We start from the raw sequence: 19,399 nt of genomic DNA on the forward strand, positions 1-19,399 counted from the left end.
TGTTGACAGTTAACAGACAGGAACCGTGAATGAGTTATGCTTAATGGCGGGGGGTGGGGAAGCATATTTCACGTACAGTGAAACGAACCCAGCTGTGCTGGCCTCTACAACCCGTGCACACGTAGGAAAAACAAAGTGGACTTACCAAATATGATTATTAATCAAAGAGGATCATGCATTTCTGACACATTATTCAGTTTTGCTTCTTTTTTCTTACCTGTACATCCTTGACCATTTGCCTAACTCATCTAAATAATATTGAAAGTGTTTAAACTGAATGGTGTTAAATCTTTTGTCTTTGTCCAACGGAATTGAAACCACACCTGGATTGAGCAGTGGCCTGAGCTGATTGCCATTGGTGAATCTGACCATAACACTATTACAGCTGATTTCAGATTACTTTCCATTTTAAATCCTGGCTGAAACTGACAAGAGTGGTAAATTTACCATTTTATATTTTGCAAAGTTTTTTATTTAAACTGCAGTGAAAATTTGACCTGTTTTACTTCATTTCTCAATAGCTGCAAGTCCATAGAATTAAACTATTAATCTGGCACTACATTATTTCTCACAGGAATGAAAGTTATGTAAAATAATGTAACTTCCTTTGTACAAAGGCAGAAGATGTTTGAGGTTAGCACACTGAGTTTTTGGAAGCTTTTCACTACTGTAATCCACTTATCAGGTATGTCTGATGTATTTAGTAGGCAAGGAAAAAAGGAATATTTACATCTTTACCATTATCCAGCACAAATATGATAGACACAAATGCACAAAGAAGCAAATACTTGACAGATTACCCAACGCCCCAGCAGATTTTGCTTAATTTACCAATTCTCTGTTTTTGGATCTTTGAAGATTATTCACCAGTGAGCACCAGACACAATCAACAACTGCTCTTCCCCTCAAGCTCAAATGTCTTAATTTCATAGACATATTGGCCCTGATGTTTCCCCAAAAAACTAAGTGTCATAATGGTGAGAGCACCAAAGCAGCCCTGTTTGTCCAACACTCAGTCGTATTTTTTGGACGTGGTGAGCTGTGCACCATTTCTGGAGGAAGTTGCAGGGCAGGAGTGGGGTGGCGGATGCCTTTCAGGCCCAGTTGCAAAGTGCTCAGGAAGGGTGCCCTGATCTCATGTGAGGAAAAGTTAACTCGCCTCCCATTTTAAAACTCAGTGAAGTCACCCCCTAGAGTAAAAAAAAACACAGCCTTGTTCCTTAGGGGTTGAAACTCATATTACTGGTATCAACCTTATAAATTTCTTTGCTGTATAGTGCTTCTATATCCTTTTTAGAATATGGTAAACAAGACCTGCACAATACTCCACATGGAGTTTATCCAAACTGAATTGGATACAAGTTTAATACTACTTTTTAATTCAATTCCTGTAGAAATATACCAAACATTCAGATTCCTTTTTTATGGCCACATCAACCTGCACTCATACTTTGTGATTAGTCTGTTGGTATTCCTGGATTTTTTTTGCATCTCTGCCTACTTAAAAATAAAAATCTAAGTAAAATGTGACCTCCTTATTTGGAAATGGGATTAAGCAATTTAGCAAGCTAAAACCATTCATTACTTCAGTTGTGTGTTGGTCTAGGTGGTATGACCTGGATCAATTATAGATATACATTAAAAAGACATCTGCATGCAATTTCTTTCAAATATTGTCCTTATAATGAAAAAAGAATTTACAGTGAAAACTGCACAAGTAAACTTGGACCACTGTAAATATACTGTCTGATTAGTGATGTTGCAATGATTCAGCTTTGCATCTTTTAGCTCAGCCTGTACTGCAAAAAAAACTCCCAATGCTTGAACCACACCACTTCTTAAATTTCAGTACATCTTGCCAGTACGCTGCAAAAGATATCAAATCAATGTATTATAACATAAAAATGACAATTCACAACTTCAAAATAAGATTAAATTATATTTATAAATCCTGATCAAATCATCTCAACTCATTTCGCTTAAAGACTACACCTAGTCTGGATTCTTAGTGTGCAACATCATGGAATATTAATTAACATAAATAAACTGCTTGCAGCCTTTCATTCTTTAAATCTGAAGTAATCTATAACACTTACAGGGCTCATATTTATTTATATTTGGATCCTGTCCCCAATTGAGGCATTGGCATAGTTGAAACCTTTTACATTCATGAGTCACGAGCATCGCTGGCTGGCTGGCCAGCATAAATTGCCCATCTGTAGTTGCCCTTGAGAAGGTGGTGGGTGAGCTGTCTTCTTGAAACACTGCAGTCCAAAATAATTACTCCATTTAAGTCATGGGGGGTGAAATATTTTAAACTTTGTACATCTATAATATTATATCTCATTGTAGGAGGCTACATCTCAGTGGAAACCTATGTACCCAATGGCACTATGATGACCACTACAACGCTCAAGATATCACACAAAAAACTATTACTTTTAGAGAGAGTTTATAACATCGTGCAATTTGTCAACAGTCTCAAAAACTGAAAATAATTTTCAAAAATTCCTTTCAACAACTATTTTTTCCTGTTATTCAAGTATCAAGATAATGCCTCAAACCATTTCTAAAAATAAAAAATACATTTCACAATAACATTAGATTTATTCATTGGATTGTATTTTATGTCCTTTAGTGTTTACATTGCATTTTTACTATAGGGGCACTCTGTCTCCCCCAAACCTGGGCTTAAATCCAATATTGATGTACCCACAATATCTCAGTTTAGTTCTACTTTTCTTGAGAAGTTTTTGAGTAAATGGTTTTCAGACTTACTAGAAGAAAAGCTAAATGCCAAATTATATAATCTCAAACATAGCAGAATTTATATTCTGTTTTAATTTGTGCAGAGAGATAGCTGATTTTGTGCGAGAGAAATAGTCATGCTCTGAGTACACTCTGTATGGACTTTTTGTGCTTTATAAACCTAATCAGATACATCAAGTTACAGGTGAAAAGGTGTGTGTGTCTTTATTTAATATTCAATTTTCAAAAAGAACTACCAGTGGAATTTTGAAATCCTATATCTGATAGAAAAGGGGAGCAAGATAAAAAAAACCATAGAAGTCCCACAATATTTTGAGTTTCTCTAGAGGTTTAAGTGTAGCAATAAACATAGCAAAAGCACAGTCTATTAGGCTCGAATCTGTACTGATATAGGTATACAACCAAGTACCATTTTAATAGCTTCAGTTCTTTCAGAGAACCTAGATTAGTCAAAAAATCCTTGCAATATGCTTCAAGTAGTTTCCAATGACAATATAGATGGAGGGAGTTTTAATGGCCATGTTATTTGAATTTCTTCAAGAGATTCTCTAAAACAGACATGCAAAGAGCCTACTGTTCCATCACTATCCATCACAAAATAGTAATTAGGTGCATGTCTAATAGTCAAATATGAAATGAGAATATTCTTATTCAAAAACCTATAGATTTATGAGTAGTGTAACAGCAGCATTTTTATGGCTGACAAGGCTATCAGAATAACAGGTGAAAAATATTATACAAATTATGCATAGTTATTACTGCATATTGTAACTTTATTGTTTTTTTGTCCAAGCTCCTTTTCCCACTGATTCTGGCATTGTGTGCACACACCTTGTTCACCACATCTGCTGCAGGGATTTCTGCACACACTCCTTCATTGGGCTAACAAATATTTTTTTTCAGTGAAGCAAGATCAATCCTTTTCCAAGCGTGAAATGTACCAGCTGCTGCCTTATCTGAGAGATGAATTAATCATACATTAACATTGGAAACCATTATATCAAGATTTATTCTATCTTAACTTACCAAATTTTTATCAGAATCCCCCTACCTCGGACAGTTATTATTTGAAAGGTGTATCAAACACAGAATGGGTCTGATTAAGGGTTTGTATCTCAAATTTTCTTAACTGTGTGAAGACAGAATCTGGGATAAATGGGTGGAAGCCAAAATAATAACTGCAGAAGTGAATGATATTGTTTTCAATGCTTCTCAGCATTTTGGCTATGATCAAGCTCAAGATGGGAGGCAATGCCTTTTCTCTTCATCTTGAATCTTGTATGTTTCTTTTGTGGGGACCATGAATTTGATTCAATTTGAATTTGGTTTTTGGGCCAAGCAAGGAGATGGACTTGGGTCTGCCCAATCCATTCTGCACGCTGGCTTTGTAACTTTAAGAATGGAGTAAAAATTATTTTTAAATTGCATGTGATATCCCCATCAAGGATGAAATGCACAGTGACTTTGATAGGTGGAATCAATTTTAGGTAATTACACACTTGTGAAGGATATTCAGTGCCTAAACTTCAGGATCTCATTGCATTGCAAATCTAACAACTTAACGAAAATGCATACTAAAATTGTAACTTTTAGTATCACTCTGGAAAAAAATGAAACAGATAATTCAAGTCATACCATTAAATAATGTTCATATCTGTGTAGGTAATCACCAAGAATGCAGACAGAAATGTCAGGATCTAATCTTTTATTCAGCAAAAAAGCCTAAAAAACCCAAATTAGATTTTTAAAAGATAAAACACTAACCAAACTATCATACTATGACATTACGATCCAAAATTAATTAAGAATTAGTTGATTCCCACACCCTTCCTCTCTACTGAAGGTTTTTCCTTAGTCTTACAATCTCAGATATATTGATTGGTACAATAATAATACATCTTTCAATTGTACTAACATCTAACACTGCAGAATATATGTAAGCTGAAATCCATGATTGACTCTTTTGCTATCTTTTATAAAACTGCTTATGTAAAATTGAATTTTTATATATTTCATTACCCGCTTCCATTTCCCCATTATGTATTCTATTTATCCGCTACATTTTACCACCAAACATCATTACTGGACCAATAATTCTGTCATTCAACTCAATCTTCAATCTGTGCCAAGCCCTCGGGTCAAAGTGATTATACTCTGACATTTTATGTCATGCATTTGCTGTAAGCACTAACCCTGATATTGAAGTATCAGCCTGTGTGCACAATGTAGTATTGAGGATTGTTACACTGTCAGAGATGCTAGCTTTCAGATTAGTTGTTAAACTGAGATTCTCCTAGGTGGACATAATATTTCCCTAAAAGTTGGTGGAGCGGGGCAGATAAGTGTGGCAGATAAGGTTCAATGCAGAGAAATGTGAGGTGATGTACTTTGGTAGGCAGAACATGGACAAAGTAAAGTTTATTTATTAGTTACAAGTAGATTTGCATTTACTGTGAAAATAATACACTACAATATAAAATGAGGGAACAATTCTTAACAGATTGCAGGAGTAGAAGGACCTGGATGTACATGTGCATAGATCATTGAAGGTGGCAGGACAAGTAGAGAGAACAGTTAATAAAGCATATAGCATTCTGGTCTTAACAGCAAGGAGATTATGCTGAAATTATACAAGACATTAATTAGATCTCTGCTGGAGTATTATGTATAGCTTTGGGTGGCACACTATAGGAAGGATATGAATGGATTTGATTGTGTAGAAGAGGCTTACAAGAATGATTCCAGGGATGAGAAATTTTAGTTATGAGAATAGATTGAGAAATTGGAACTCTTCTCCATGGAGAGGGGAAAGCTAAAATGAGATTTGAAAAAATGTTCAAAACCACAAGGAGGCTGGACTGAGTAGATAAGGAGAAACCATTCCCACTTGTAAAAGGATTAAGAATGAGAATTTAAAATGATTTGATGATGAAGCAAATGTTATGATGGAGAATAATACATGGAATTACACACAGAAATACTGGACTTTAAAAAGTCTTGAGTTTTTATATTTTAAAATGGACACACACCTCTACGGTAGCTGACAACATACAATTAGCTGCTAATGAGAATGACTGAAGGGTGTCTCTTGAGTGAACATGGAATCCCTACCTGTGTTTCCAGATAAAATACTTCTAAAAACATCTAGAGTGATTACCATCTCTAGTAAAGACAAAGGAAGATGACAACAATCTCATTGCAAAGACCTTGGGTGTAATTGCCGAGAGAGACTGGCATCTTCCAGTTTCCTCTTGAAACACACAAAGAAAGGAATCAAAAACTAAGAAGAGAGCAGCCCAGGATTTGCTTGCCTGCCTGTGTCTGTTGGTTTGTGTGCACTGTGAAGGAAAGCAGATGCAAATTTTCCACACCAAAGGTGTGTGATACAATATCAGAAGCAGTGCCCCTCAAAAGGGTAATAGACATATTTTGCAAGAATATCTAAAACCCCTCTGACTGTGGCAGTTAACTATCCAACAAAAAAAAATCGCAACTGAAAAAAAACTGAAATAGCTTTACAAAATCATCGAACACCCAAAGAAAAAAATCAACCACTTGCCTGCAGAAGTCAATTATACTGGAATAAATTCATAATGGCCACACATCATCACCTACTCATCACAAGTCAAGAATTATTCCATATGACTTTTTTTTATTATTGGACACGTGTTTTACGATTTCTCCTTTTTAGTAATTCACAGTAGAAGATACTAATAGCATTCCAAAAATACTAAACAATCAAGGGTCAAAAGTGGAAGGGAGTGAAGAGTAAATAAATACAGTAACTATCATTAGAGATAAAGTATTAGGGAAACTACTGGGGCTAAAAGGCAATAGGTCCTTTGGACCTGATGAGTCGCATTCCAGGATATTAAAGGAAGTAGCTGCACAGATGGTGGATGCACTGGTAGTAATCTTGAACAATTGACAACGTAACATGCTTATTCAAAATGGAAGACAAAAAAGATACATACTGGCCCTTTAGTTTAACATCTGTCATTGGGAAAAACACAAGTCCATTATAAAGGATGCAATAGCAGAGTGTTTGCAAATACAAAATATAATGAAGCAGAGTCAGCATGGCTTCACGAACAGGAAATCATGTCTGACAAATTTATTAGAATTCTTTGAGATGATAATGAGCAGGATAAATGAAGGTAAACCAATGAACAGTATTTGCTAAGATCCTGCGCCGAAGACTGTAAGGTAACAGTCCGTGGTGTTGGGGATGATAGTTTGGCATGGACAGAGGATTGGCTACCTAATCGAAGATAGAGTTGGGATAAGAGGGGCATTTCCAGGATGGAACCTGGAACCAGTGGAGGGTCAGAGGGATCAGTGCTGGAGCAACAAATACAATAAATATTAATGAATTGGACAAGGGAAGTGAATATATCACCACCAAGTTTGTGGACGACACAAAAATAGGTGGTAAACAGATGGTGAGGATGACATAGAATCTATGGAGGGATATAAACAGATTAAGAGCAAAAACTTGGCAGATGGAACATTATGTAGGAAAATGCAAAGTTATGCACTTTGGTAGGAAGATTAAAGGAGTAGAGTATTATTTAAATGGAGATAGGTGTAGCACAGAGGGATTTAGGTGTACCTCGTGCAAAAATCATAAAACATTAGCCTGCAAATTCAGTACGTAATAGGGGAGGCACATGGAATGTTGGCCTTTATTTCAAAGGGAATGGAGCATAAAAAGAATGAAAGGTGACCTTACTGAAACATACAGGATTCTCGGCAGACTTGACAGGGTGAATGCTGAGAAGTTGTTTCCCTTTGAAGGAAAGTCTAGGACCAGAGGGCAAAATCTTAGAGTAAAGGGTTGCCTGTTTAAAACAGATGAGACGACATCTCTTCTCTCAGAGGACAATGAATTAGTGGAATTCTTTGTGACAGAGGATTGTCAAGGCTGGGTTGTTATGTCCAAGGCTGAGATACAGATTTTTAATCAGCAAGAGAATCAAGGATTATTGGGAAAAGTGGGAAAACTGAGTTGAAGATTATATCAGATCAATCATAGTCTCATTGAATGGCACAGCAGACTCAATGGGCCGATTAGAGGCAGATTCAATCAAAGCATTCAGAAGGTGCATTGAATGTTTTTAATCAGTGGCTCAAATAATCAATGTGCAAGAATAGAGGAAAAAGGCAGGAGAATGGCACCAAGTCATAATGCTCATTCGGAGAGCCGGTGTAGAACATGATGGGCATAATAGCCTCCTTCTGTACCATAATAATTGAGATTGTATGATGAACAGGGAAGTTCCCCAGTGTCCTGGCCAATATTTATTCTTCAAATAACATCACCATAACAGATGATCTAATCATTTAATCTTGTTGCTATTTGTGGGATTGTGCTGTTCACATTATATTTACCATATTTCTCTTTTTCACAACAGAACTTAAAAGTACTTTGTTGTGAAAAATGCAATATAAAACCTTTTTTTCTTACTCTTTGTGCTAATATGACCTGTGATAAATCCTAGATTATGTCCACTGAATCTCAGAATTTAAAGTAGGTCCTTTTAATTGATCATTGTGCCAATTTATTGTAAAACTGTGTATTCAGTAATTGGGCAGTGATGCAAATGTTTGGAGTTGCTAGGTTGCTAAGACGTTATCTTAGTTTTGACCATTTGAAATGAAATGTACCTTTTCATTGGAAGTGTTATTTGTCCATTAATTCACATGCTTCTTATTCATGAATTTGATTTGTGTTGAAATCAAAATGCCAGAAAAGTGGAATCTTGTTGGTAACTTCATCATTCAGGGCATTTGATTAGTTTTGTTTACAATTCTCCCATGAGAGATTGTAACAAGCTGTTTGCATATGAAAGGATTAAGAATTATTCTTTCAATGAAAATCACAGAGAAAAATCTAGTCAATCACCTTCTGAACTTTTATCTTTAATTGTCAGTTTTAAAATGCAGTCTCTACACTTCACCCAGCTCTTTGTATTTTTCTCATTTTAAATGGCTTGTCATAAAATATTTCATGTTTAACGAGTGTGTGAACTTCCCCTTCATTTGTCCAGTGACGCTCTCACCCTTATTATTGTTTCCACCCATTGATGAATCAATATTTCATTATTCAGTATCTCAAAACCATGCGTTATTTTAAAATGTCTATTGGTCCCCTTTGACCAAACAAACCATACTTAACATCTTTTCTACCAATGTTTTTATATTCTCCTGCAAACTCTCCCTTCCAGGTTGTGAAAGTTCCTTTGGTATCATTAGCAAACTCAAAATTCATTTCTGTGCTGCTTAGGTCTATTCAGGATCAAGAGAAGTAAACCTCACGGAGGCAGAACTGGATGTCTTCCAAATAGAGCTAGACAGAGCGCAAGCAAAGTCCAGATTAAACTGCATTTATTTCAAGGCAGATTATGGATGGGGATATTATAGCAATTATTGAAACATGGCTAAGGGAGGGACAGGACTGACAGATCAATGTTCCAGGGTACAGATGCTGTAGGAAAGATACAGCAGAGATAAGAGAGGGGAGTTGCACTTTTGATTAGGGAAAGCATCATGGCTGTACTGAGAGGGGATATATCCCAGGGTTCACCCACTGAGTCTATATGGGTAGAACTAAGAAATAAGAAGGGGGAAATCACTTTGATAGTGTTGTTACTATAGACCCCCAAATAGTCAGCGAGAAATTGAGGAGCAAATATGTAAGGAGATTACTGGTAGCTCCAAGAAAAATAGGGTGGTAACAGTAGGGGATTTTAAGTTTCTCAACATTGACTGAGGCAGCCATAGTATTAGAGGGTTGGATGGAGAGAAATTTGTTGAGTGTATTCAGGAGGAATTTCTTATTTAGTATGTGGATGGCCTAACAAAAGAGGTGACAAAACGTGACCTCTCTTAGGAAATAAGGAAGGGCAGGTGACAGAAGCATTAGTGAGGGATCACTTTGGGACCAGTGACCATAATTCTATTAGTTTTAAGACAGCTATGGAGAATGACTGGTCTGGGCTGACCAATGGCAGATGGAGTTTAATTTAGATAAATGCAAGATGATGCATTTTGGTAGATTGAACCAGGGCAGAACTTACTCAGTTAATGGTAGGGCACTGAGGAGAGTTACAGAGCAAATGGATCTAGCTCCTTGAAAGTGGAGTCACAGGTGGACAGAATGGTGAAGAAGGCATTCAGCATGCTTGGTTTCATCAGTCAGAACACTGAATATAGGAGTTGGGACGACTTGTTGAAGTTGTCCAAGACATTGGTAAGGCCACACTTGGAATACTGTGTCCAGTTCTGGTCACCCTATTATAGAAAAGATATTATTAAACTAGAAAGAGTGCAGAAAAGAATTACTACAATGCTACTGGGACTTGATGGTTTGAGTTATAAGGAGAGGCTGGACAGACTGGGACTTTTTTCTCTGCAGTATAGAAGGCTGAGGGGTGATCTTATAGAGGTCTACAAAATAATGAGGGGCATTAATCAGGTAGTCAATATCTTTTCCAAAGGTAGAGGAGTCTAAAACTAGAGGGCATAGGTTTAAGGTGAGAAACGAGAGATACAAAAGTGTCCAGAGGGACAATTCTTTTTCACACAGAGGATGGTGGGGTCTGGAACAAGCTGCCAGAGGTAATATTGGAGGCAGGTACAATTTTGTCTTTTAAAAAACATTTGGACAGCTACATGTGCAAGATGGGTATAGAGGGATATGGGCCAAACATGAGCTTAGGGGTTTAATAAAAAAAGGCCAGCATGGACAAATTGTGCTGAACGGCCTGTTTCCATTGCTGTAAACCTCTGACTCTATCCAGGAAATTCAGGCTGCACTAGCTAAATTGCTCTGGAGCACTAACCTTGTATGAGGAAGAGTCTTCAGAAGGAAGGTCATCGAGAGTAATGGAGAGGAGAAAACACTGGCTGAGGATTTGGTAAAAAGTCTGACAACACCAGGTTTTAGTCCAACCTATTTATTTGATAATATACTCACAAGCTTTCGAGGGACACCCTCTTCGTCAGGTGACACAGATTCACCTGACGAAGAGGGTGTCCCTCGAAAGCTTGTGAGTATATTATCAAATAAATAGGTTGGACTAAAACCTGGTGTTGTCAGACTTTTTACTGTGTTTACGCCAGTCCAACGCCGGCATACCCACATCATGAGGATTTGGTAGCAGTCCTTGTCTTCTCTAATTTACAAAAGGCCAGCAAATTGTACACTAAAAACTAGATTCATCTGATTTAACTGGAGGAGGAGGAAGACAATGTAGAACACAGGAAACCCACTCCAAGCCACGACTATACAGCATAATTCACTTTTATCTTCAGACCTTCAGAGGAACAATAAAAAGGAGGAAATTGCTATCTGAAGTGTTAGTTTAAGTATCTCAGCTAATGAGCCAGAGTAATCAGAACTCCCAGGTGCTTTCAAATGAAGGGCTCTTTCACACTATTGAGCATTAGCGATTGTGCCAACCAGCCGGTCTACATTACCTTAACACTGAGGTAGCATATAGACTAAAGGCACTAATCACAATTCAGTTTCACCATGAAGGCAGCAACGCAATGGAAAATGTTTGGAACATGTAGTGTTTACTTATTAAAAACATACTGGCACTAAAGTTGTTGTTTGTACAGTGTTCTTAAAAACACAGGGAATAGATTTCATCAGGTGGCACGAGTGATGGATTTTCAAATTGCATTTAAAATGAAAGATACTGCATGTAAAGCCATGTGTGTTGAGGTTGAGGTTACTGAGTCAACATAGGCAATACTATTAATGTAGTATGGCATAATTCCAAAATAGCAGGTCACCTGCACAAGAGCTTCATGAACCTACCTTGCAGACAACATATTCTTCTCTGCCTACTTCCCCCACTGCACCTGAATGTTGTGCAAGGCAAAGTTATGCACCAGAATACCCTACGCTTTTTGAAACCTTAGCAGCACTATATAGTAGAATGTCTCCCAACAAACCATCTCAAATCACAACAGCAATTGCCACAGATGCACTTCTAAGACCACAGTGGGAACAGGATAAGTACAAAAACCAAGTTTCCAGTAACCTATGTTGCATCTAAATCTTTGAAGTGACTGGAGTATAGAACCTAGCAATAACCAAATTAGACAATATTAAATCAAGAGAAATAAGAGAAAATTGATTGAAGGATGTATCACGTTCCTTTACATGCATCTGGCTTAATTTCACCAGAACCTATCTTCCCCCGGCCTCAACTGCAATCCAGCAACTTTAGGTTTCATCAGTACTTAGAGAACAGTGGCACATTTTGCAATGCTCAGCCTCCTCTTCTGCAACCACTCAGTTATGAAGTGGCTTTGTACCACTCCTGCAACATGACTCACCCCACAAATCTAACCCTTGGTCTATTTCTTCATTTTCACAAGGTGGAATCTTTTGAACACTATTCTAACCTGCATCATTACCTCATCCCTAAAGAAGCTTCAAATCATTCAAAGCCCTAAGCCACTAGAAGCTCCTCACCATTAAATAAGCTTCAAATCATTTCAAAACACAAAGTTCACATCCCTAGCCACTAGAAGTAACTCATTCCATCCTCTCTACTGCCTCTACAAATGATCATTTTCAAATAACAGTAGAAAAGCTTGGAAATACTGAACAGGTTAGGCAGCATGTGGTGAGAAAAACAGAATTAATGTTCCAGGTTAATAACCCATCATGAGGACATGATGAAAGGTCAGTGCAACCTGAAATACTAACTCTTTTTCTCTACAGATGCTGCCTGAACAGAATATTTAAGAACATAAGAAATAGGAGCAGGAGTAGGCCATCTAGCCCCTCGAGCCTGCCCTGCCATTCAATAAGATCATGGCTGATCTGAAGTGGATCAGTTCCACTTTCCCACTTTCTCCCCATAACCCTTAATCCCCTTGCCTACCAAAAACCTATCTACCCGCATCTTAAATATATTTAGCGAGATAGCCTCTACCACTTCAACGGGCAGAGAATTCCAGAGATTCACCACCCTTTGAGTGAAGAAGTTCCTCCTCAACTCTGTTCTAAACTGCCCCCCACCCTTATCTTGAGGCTGTGCCCTCTAGTCCTGCTGTCCTTTCTGAGCGGGAACAACCTCTCCACCTCTACCCTGTCCATCCCCCTCCTCATCTTATACGTCTCAATAAGATCCCCCCTCATCCTTCTAAACTCCAATGAGTACAAACCCAGTCTATTCAGCCTCTCTTCATAGTTCAACCCCCTCAACTCCTGTATCAGCCTAGTGAACCTCCTCTGCACTCCCTCCAAAGCCAAAATATCCTTGCGCAAGTGCAGTGACCAAAACTGCACACTGTACTCCAGCTGCGGCCAACACTTTATATTTTTATTTCATATTCCAGTACTTTGCTTTTTCAAGCCTTAACTTCACCCTCTCCTCCTGCCTGTGACAATATATAATCAGTGAAGTGCCAGGGAGAACACTAAAGAGTTCTGCAAATAGAAATTAAAGATTAATAGACGATATAGCCTAAGCATATTTTGGCCGGTTTCATGAAATAACAATCATATCAGAGACTGGGAGATGAAGGGTGATATTACTCTGTCAACTTTGTGCCACATATTGAAGTACCGATGACGGGTAAATTTGAAAATACCTTCTCCACAGGATTGAGGATGAGTTGCTTCCACTCTGGTTTGACGGGTTCTGAGATAATTGATAAGTCCAACGTGTAATCTGCCAACTTGGCCACATGGGGAAGACTGTGCTGAAGGGTCAGTTCGAGTGTTGCTTGGATGTTTGTGCACATACTCTAACACTTCAGCTTTGCCTGTGTATGTTTCCAGTGTGTTCGGTGCCTTCTTGAATGATCCTGCTCCATTTCTGGAGTCCCTAACCTGTGATGGACCATGAGTTGGTGGGGATGTATAACCTCTGCATGGATGTTTGGAAGATATTCCTAAAGTGTTTCTCCTGTCCTCCTGGGAATCTTCTGTAGCAACTGAGTTCAGAGTAGAGTGGTTACTTCAGCAGTCTGGTGTCAGACCTATGAACTGCTCAGTGAAGCAGGTTTTGAGTGATTGACACCTCAATATCATGAGAGAATGCTGTTGCTGGACCACCTTTCCTGCCACCAGAATTGGAAGATCTTGCAAAGATACCGCAGGTGGTGCTTTTCCAGTGCTTCGAAACATATGCTGTTTGTTGTGCAAGTCTCCCGGCATATCAGAATATGAAATACACTCAAACATGAATAAAAATACAGTAAGTGCTTCTTCTACAATTTATTTTAGAAACTAAATTTGTGTTTTGAAATGTCTTGCAAAGTAGAACATGTTGACATGTTTACTTTATAATAAAAACAACGTGGAAATATTGCTAATTTGAGTATTGCTGCAAAAAGATACCTTATAAAGTGTTTTGCCTTGCACTCATCAGGACGTGGCAGCATGGTGGCACTATTGCCACACAGCGCCAGGGACCCGGATTCGATTCCCAGCCTGTGTGGAGTTTGTATGGGTTTCCTCCAGGTGCTCTGGCTTTCTCCCACAGATGTGTGGGTTAGGTTAATTGGCCATGCTAAGTTGGGAGGGAGAATTAGAAGGGTAAATGTATGGGGTTACAGAAATAGGGTGGGATTGTTGTTAGTGCAAGACTCGATGAGCCAAATGGCCTTCTATACTGTACGGATTCTATGATTCAAGGACATTGCACAAGTTCAATGCAAGGGAAATCAACAAATTTATACTGTATGAAAAGGGAGTGCTAATTGCTTGGTAAGTGGACTCTGATTGGTGGAGTCATTGCCATGGAGAATGCACCACTTGATGGTAACTGATAGAGTTAATTGCCAAGCACTGTGCCATTGCAATCAACCACCATTCTTTGTATAGTATAAATTTGTTGATTTCCCTTGCATTGAATTTGTGCAATGTCCTGATGAGTGCAAGACAAAAAGCTTCAACAACGATGTCCCCTTTTTGCACCAATTCTCAAGTTCTGTACTAGAAAATGACTACAATGCTAAATTTCTCATATCCAAAATTTTACAACGAATACATTCACAGCTTAGGACCAACGGTTAACTTTACAAGCAAAACTAAAATATCAGTATACTGTCAAAGTTGTTATTTTACACACAATAAAAAAAACTTGGAATTCTTTAATCAGGATCCATCAAGTCCTACAGCTTCTATATTTTATTCGGATGCAGTTGCTTTCAATGTGCCCAAGGAAACCTGTGAGAACACGGAGAACTAGAGCAATTTCAATCAAAAGGGCAACTCAATCAACTTGAGATACAGCTAAAGCTTATCACATCAGAATATGTTGCTGTAAAATCACCATTTTGAGAGACTGCACACAAAGTAAAATCCATTAATGTTGGAATCAAGTGGTGGCTGAGAAAATGATTCAAATTACTATCTTTTACCTCTATTCCAATTAAGCAGCATCACTATACTGCCATTTTAGAAATTTAGCAGCAGTCTCAATAATCTGGATTTATACAACACATTACTAAAAGAAGCTGGAGTAACATAGCTGAAATAAATTTGAATAGAATTAGTATACATGACTTTAGGCAGCAGATTCGAAAAAGCAAAATAATAAACAAAAAACTTATGTCTAAAATAAACATTCCTTGTTTACGTGCTGTTTTAAAAATGCAAGCAGCACAAAGATGATTCCCGTATTACCCCATCCAAAAATATAGTCATATACATCAATGAATGAAACTATTTCATCAGTACTTTGTGATCTCTAAATGTCCCATGAAAAGGCAACAATTTCTTGGTTAGGTTTTAATTATGTAATAATCTACTCATTTTATTAAAACTATTTCAAATGCATTTTACTTATATTCCCTCCAGATTAAAAAGCATGAGGAAGAAACACTGCTTTGCATTCAGTGAAATATTGCACCAAAATGACTATATATTCAACTATCAGCATTTAAGCAAACAAAAATCATCAATGTATTTTTTTTTGCTATTTGATTTTCCCCTCACCCTTTTAAGAGATCTTTAAATTGCATACTTTCAATCCTTTGAAAATAAAGCTCTCTCTCTTCCGCACATATTTTGCAATCTCTGCCTCTATTGAAGTGCTGGAATTGTGATGAAAAGAAATTAGAATTTACACACCTATAATCACATCACTGTCTTTGTGGACTAGAACGTGTTGGTTCTACACTAAACTCAAGGAAACTATCCTTTTTGCCCTTTTAGAAATGGATCAAAGCTAATGTGCAAAGTTTCAATTAAATTATAGATCTTTCTCCAAAGCTCAATATGCTTTAAAAAAAAGACCAATTCAAATGATATATGCCAGAAATCTGCTGCCCAGCCCGCCATGGAATTGGAGCGGGCGAGGGACGGACAACAGAAATGTCTGTTGACCGTGGGCGGGAATTTCTGGTCTCACTCAAGCAAGACTATAAAATCCCACCACAGTAGCTAATTCTTGTATTGCAGCAATGATCTTCGGCTTCAATTTAATATTTCTTTAATAGTTAATTAAATGTGTGATGGATAAACATATAGCGTTACAGCTCTTACTTATAATTAAAGAATATGTACCCAAAAATTTGGCACTGCTTCTGCATGGAATTGTCAGCGAGCTAGTGGGGATTGAACGTTCAGGTAGAATCAATTTCCAGGCTCTCTTTCCTTTTTGGCCTCAGAAATTCCAAATGCAGATGGTGCCAGCTGGCTATTCTGTCACATTTCGCCCCTTTCCCTTCATCATTGCAATGCCACTTTTGGAGCTAGCACTCTTAGAATGCTGGGCTTGCATAAGAAACACTACAGTTTTGTCCAGCATACAGAAAGTAGTACAGATCTATGAAGCAGGCAAACTTGTCATACAAATGTTTCATGTGGCCCCCATAGTGTCATATCCAAGTGGCCGTTGATCTGAGAGAGAGGTTGATTGCTGTTTAGGAAGCAGTAGTAAGATTTTTTAATGTATGCTCTGTGGGAATTAAGGCAAGATCCCCGTCTCCACACTACTCTTCCCCCAACTCTGCAGCAAGGATAACATGCTTAAATCCTTCTGGCTTTATCGGTGAGCATCCCAGTTTTCCCTATTGTTCAGATAGGCTTTTCTGGAATTTGGGTTAGAGCAATCAAGTGGGTAGAAACTCCACCCAAATACACTTTTGTAGATGAAGGTTCTCTCAGTCCCTAATGACTATCTTAATTTTTTTGAAAGTTCACTTCATGGTGCTCCTGTTGCCTTGATTTCTTTGCTTTGATTGCAAAAGTTGGCTGATAATTCTTGTGAGGACAGCCCTACCCATTACAGTCATCTAGGTGAACTTGTTGGTCTGTCAAACAAAGAAGCAAGAAAGCAAAAGTTCCATATGGTGCACAATTGTAACAACATTCAATTATCATACGTAGCAGTAGTTATATGGGAGTCATAAGGCTGTCTTTGTGGAAAAGCTGTATATACACTATAAATGTATCCATACTGAACTGCATACAAAGACAGCTATTTCACGTAGATAATAAATCATCTTGGATAAAATTAAAAATGGCAGCATAACACGTTCAGAGGTTTTCACTAAGTGGGTCTTGTTGGTCTCCTGTCAACCAGTCAAGAACAGCATCAGCAGGAGTTTGAGTGTAAGGCACCTACACCAAATTAGCGGCCCAAGGGGGAGTAGTTAGAAAACTAAAATACCTCCCAAAAAATAGAAAATGATTTTGTAAATTTCATCCTTAAATAGTATACTTAATCCATCACTTCCATCTCAGTTGTGCAATTTCCAATTTGGACATTTTTTGGCTTCTGTTATTTTTAATGGGATGGAGGGAGATTACAGACAGTTTAACTGTATAATATTCAAGACCCAATTAGACCATCTTAAGATCGACTAAATTCTTGCTCTGCCAGAGCATTAAAACCCAAAGTAAATAAAGCCATATACATTGTTAATATTTTAGCAACTTGCACAATATTCGGATTTCAAGTGAAAGTAATCTGAAACACGCCCTTAGAACATACGATAAAAGAAAACACCATTTCAAACGTCTCTGCTCTCATGTACTGAACTGCAACAACTGATCATTTATAATTGAACTTAGTTTCAGAAGTTACAAACCTTCTATCTCCCAAATGCAGGGCTGTATTCTTGGGGTTTATTAATGTGCAAAGTAACGTGATGAAGCACATTCCTTATGCTCACCCAAGCATGAGTGAAAAGTTATTTTCCTACAAGGCATTGGCTAATGCAACATTCACCTCTGGAGTGTACAGGAAGGCCACAACTGTGAAATTCAGTGCAGAAAGCAGCAGGTAGATGAGCCAACATGCTCTAATATGGGAAACACATTCAGTTACTCAGTACCAGGTTTTGCTTCCTCAGGACTATCCCCAAAAGGCCTGAAACAAAAAAAAAGAAAAACAATAATAGCTATCAACATATAAAGTGCGCTGACCAATATTCTTTAGCTGTTACTGTGGACATAACTTTTCACAGAAACTGAAAACACATTCTAAATCTTTTAGTCAAAAATTGTAACTTCCATTTCTTCTATAAAACAGTGCAAAACAGATTTAGGATTGGTGTATTACAGAAGCTCTTTGTGTGCAAAGACCTGGAAATTGCAATGATCATTGGACTGAATCAGTTACAATGGTGTCACACATATCTAAATTAACTGGTAATGCTCTATTTGGTTTAAGGAGTGGTTTTTAAAAATCCTCCAAAATACTAACTTATGATCATCTAAAGCAAAGTCAATTTTGCATCTTGCTTACATTTATTTTCCTCTCAGTTACACTTGTTGTTACTCAAAGAAAACAGGTGCAAAATAAGATTAAAAAATGCTGTATAATAACTAAATGCTACTCTTAAATAGCTGTCAGGATTCCTGACAAGACTGACTTCTATTCATAAATAACATTCTTTGTTGAAAACAAGAACTCTGTTTAAAATGAATCTCAGTCAATCCAGTGTGATCCATAATAAAAAGAAAACATATCTAATTCGGTAAAAAATGGCAATTTTACTCAAAGGCCACAGAATAAATGTTGTTGGGAATAAAACGAGGCAAGGTTAAAGTACATAAGGGGAGCAAAATGAAGGGTGGAATTCGTAGGTGACATGAAAAGCAGGAAAGGCCAAGAGTCCCCAGAAATAGTCAAAATGTGCCCACAAATATACATAAAGGGAATTAAGGTTATATAGACATAGCAAAAAATTTTGAGAGATATAATGTAGCTAGAAATAGAGGGCAGAAGACAATATTAGCAAATCTAAAGTTAATCACTGAAGTCCAGGAGAGGTCCAGAATGGAAAGAAGTGGAATCAGCTTGGGGCATCAATAAATAAAAGTTAAGGTTTGGAGGCAATTTTGAAAAAGTGAATAAAGGAACTGTTTGAGTCAGAGTACATTGGAAGCACTGCTGGAGAATAAAGAGTTACACAGGTCTACAGAAACAACCATGAACCAAAACTGGCTGATCCAGGGATCAAGCAGTTCAAGCCTTGAAGGTTAGTCAGCAGCAGATTTCACATCATCAGCAGAAGAGTGAAAAATACTTGAACGCAAAGGACCAGGGCCAGGAGAAGTGAAATACAAGGAGCCAGGCAATAGTAAAAGGTGATCAGCACAGGTGAGATCAATGTACTAAGGAAGCTTGAGGTGTGAAATATAGAA

General features: G+C 37.7%; 1 protein-coding gene across 5 annotated transcripts in view; it reads right to left on the reverse strand.

Moving 5' to 3' along the window:
* The window catches only part of tmem245 (transmembrane protein 245), a 152,869-nt gene that overhangs the window by 1,907 nt on the left and 131,563 nt on the right, over nt 1-19,399 (reverse strand). For 3 of the 5 annotated variants that reach the window (XM_080208623.1, XM_080208614.1, XM_080208596.1), the window contains one exon: nt 14,000-18,119. In XM_080208623.1, the coding sequence (XP_080064749.1) occupies nt 18,074-18,119 (46 nt within the window). In that variant the 3' untranslated portion in view covers nt 14,000-18,073. Of the gene's footprint in view, nt 1-13,999; nt 18,120-19,399 lie in introns of those variants that run through there. The other 2 variants (XR_013889058.1, XR_013889059.1) reach the window with 2 other exon arrangements.

This window comes from Carcharhinus amblyrhynchos, chromosome 2, assembly GCF_965287045.1.
Source record: "Carcharhinus amblyrhynchos chromosome 2, sCarAmb.v2.hapA, whole genome shotgun sequence".
Classification (NCBI taxonomy): Eukaryota; Metazoa; Chordata; class Chondrichthyes; order Carcharhiniformes; family Carcharhinidae; genus Carcharhinus; species Carcharhinus amblyrhynchos.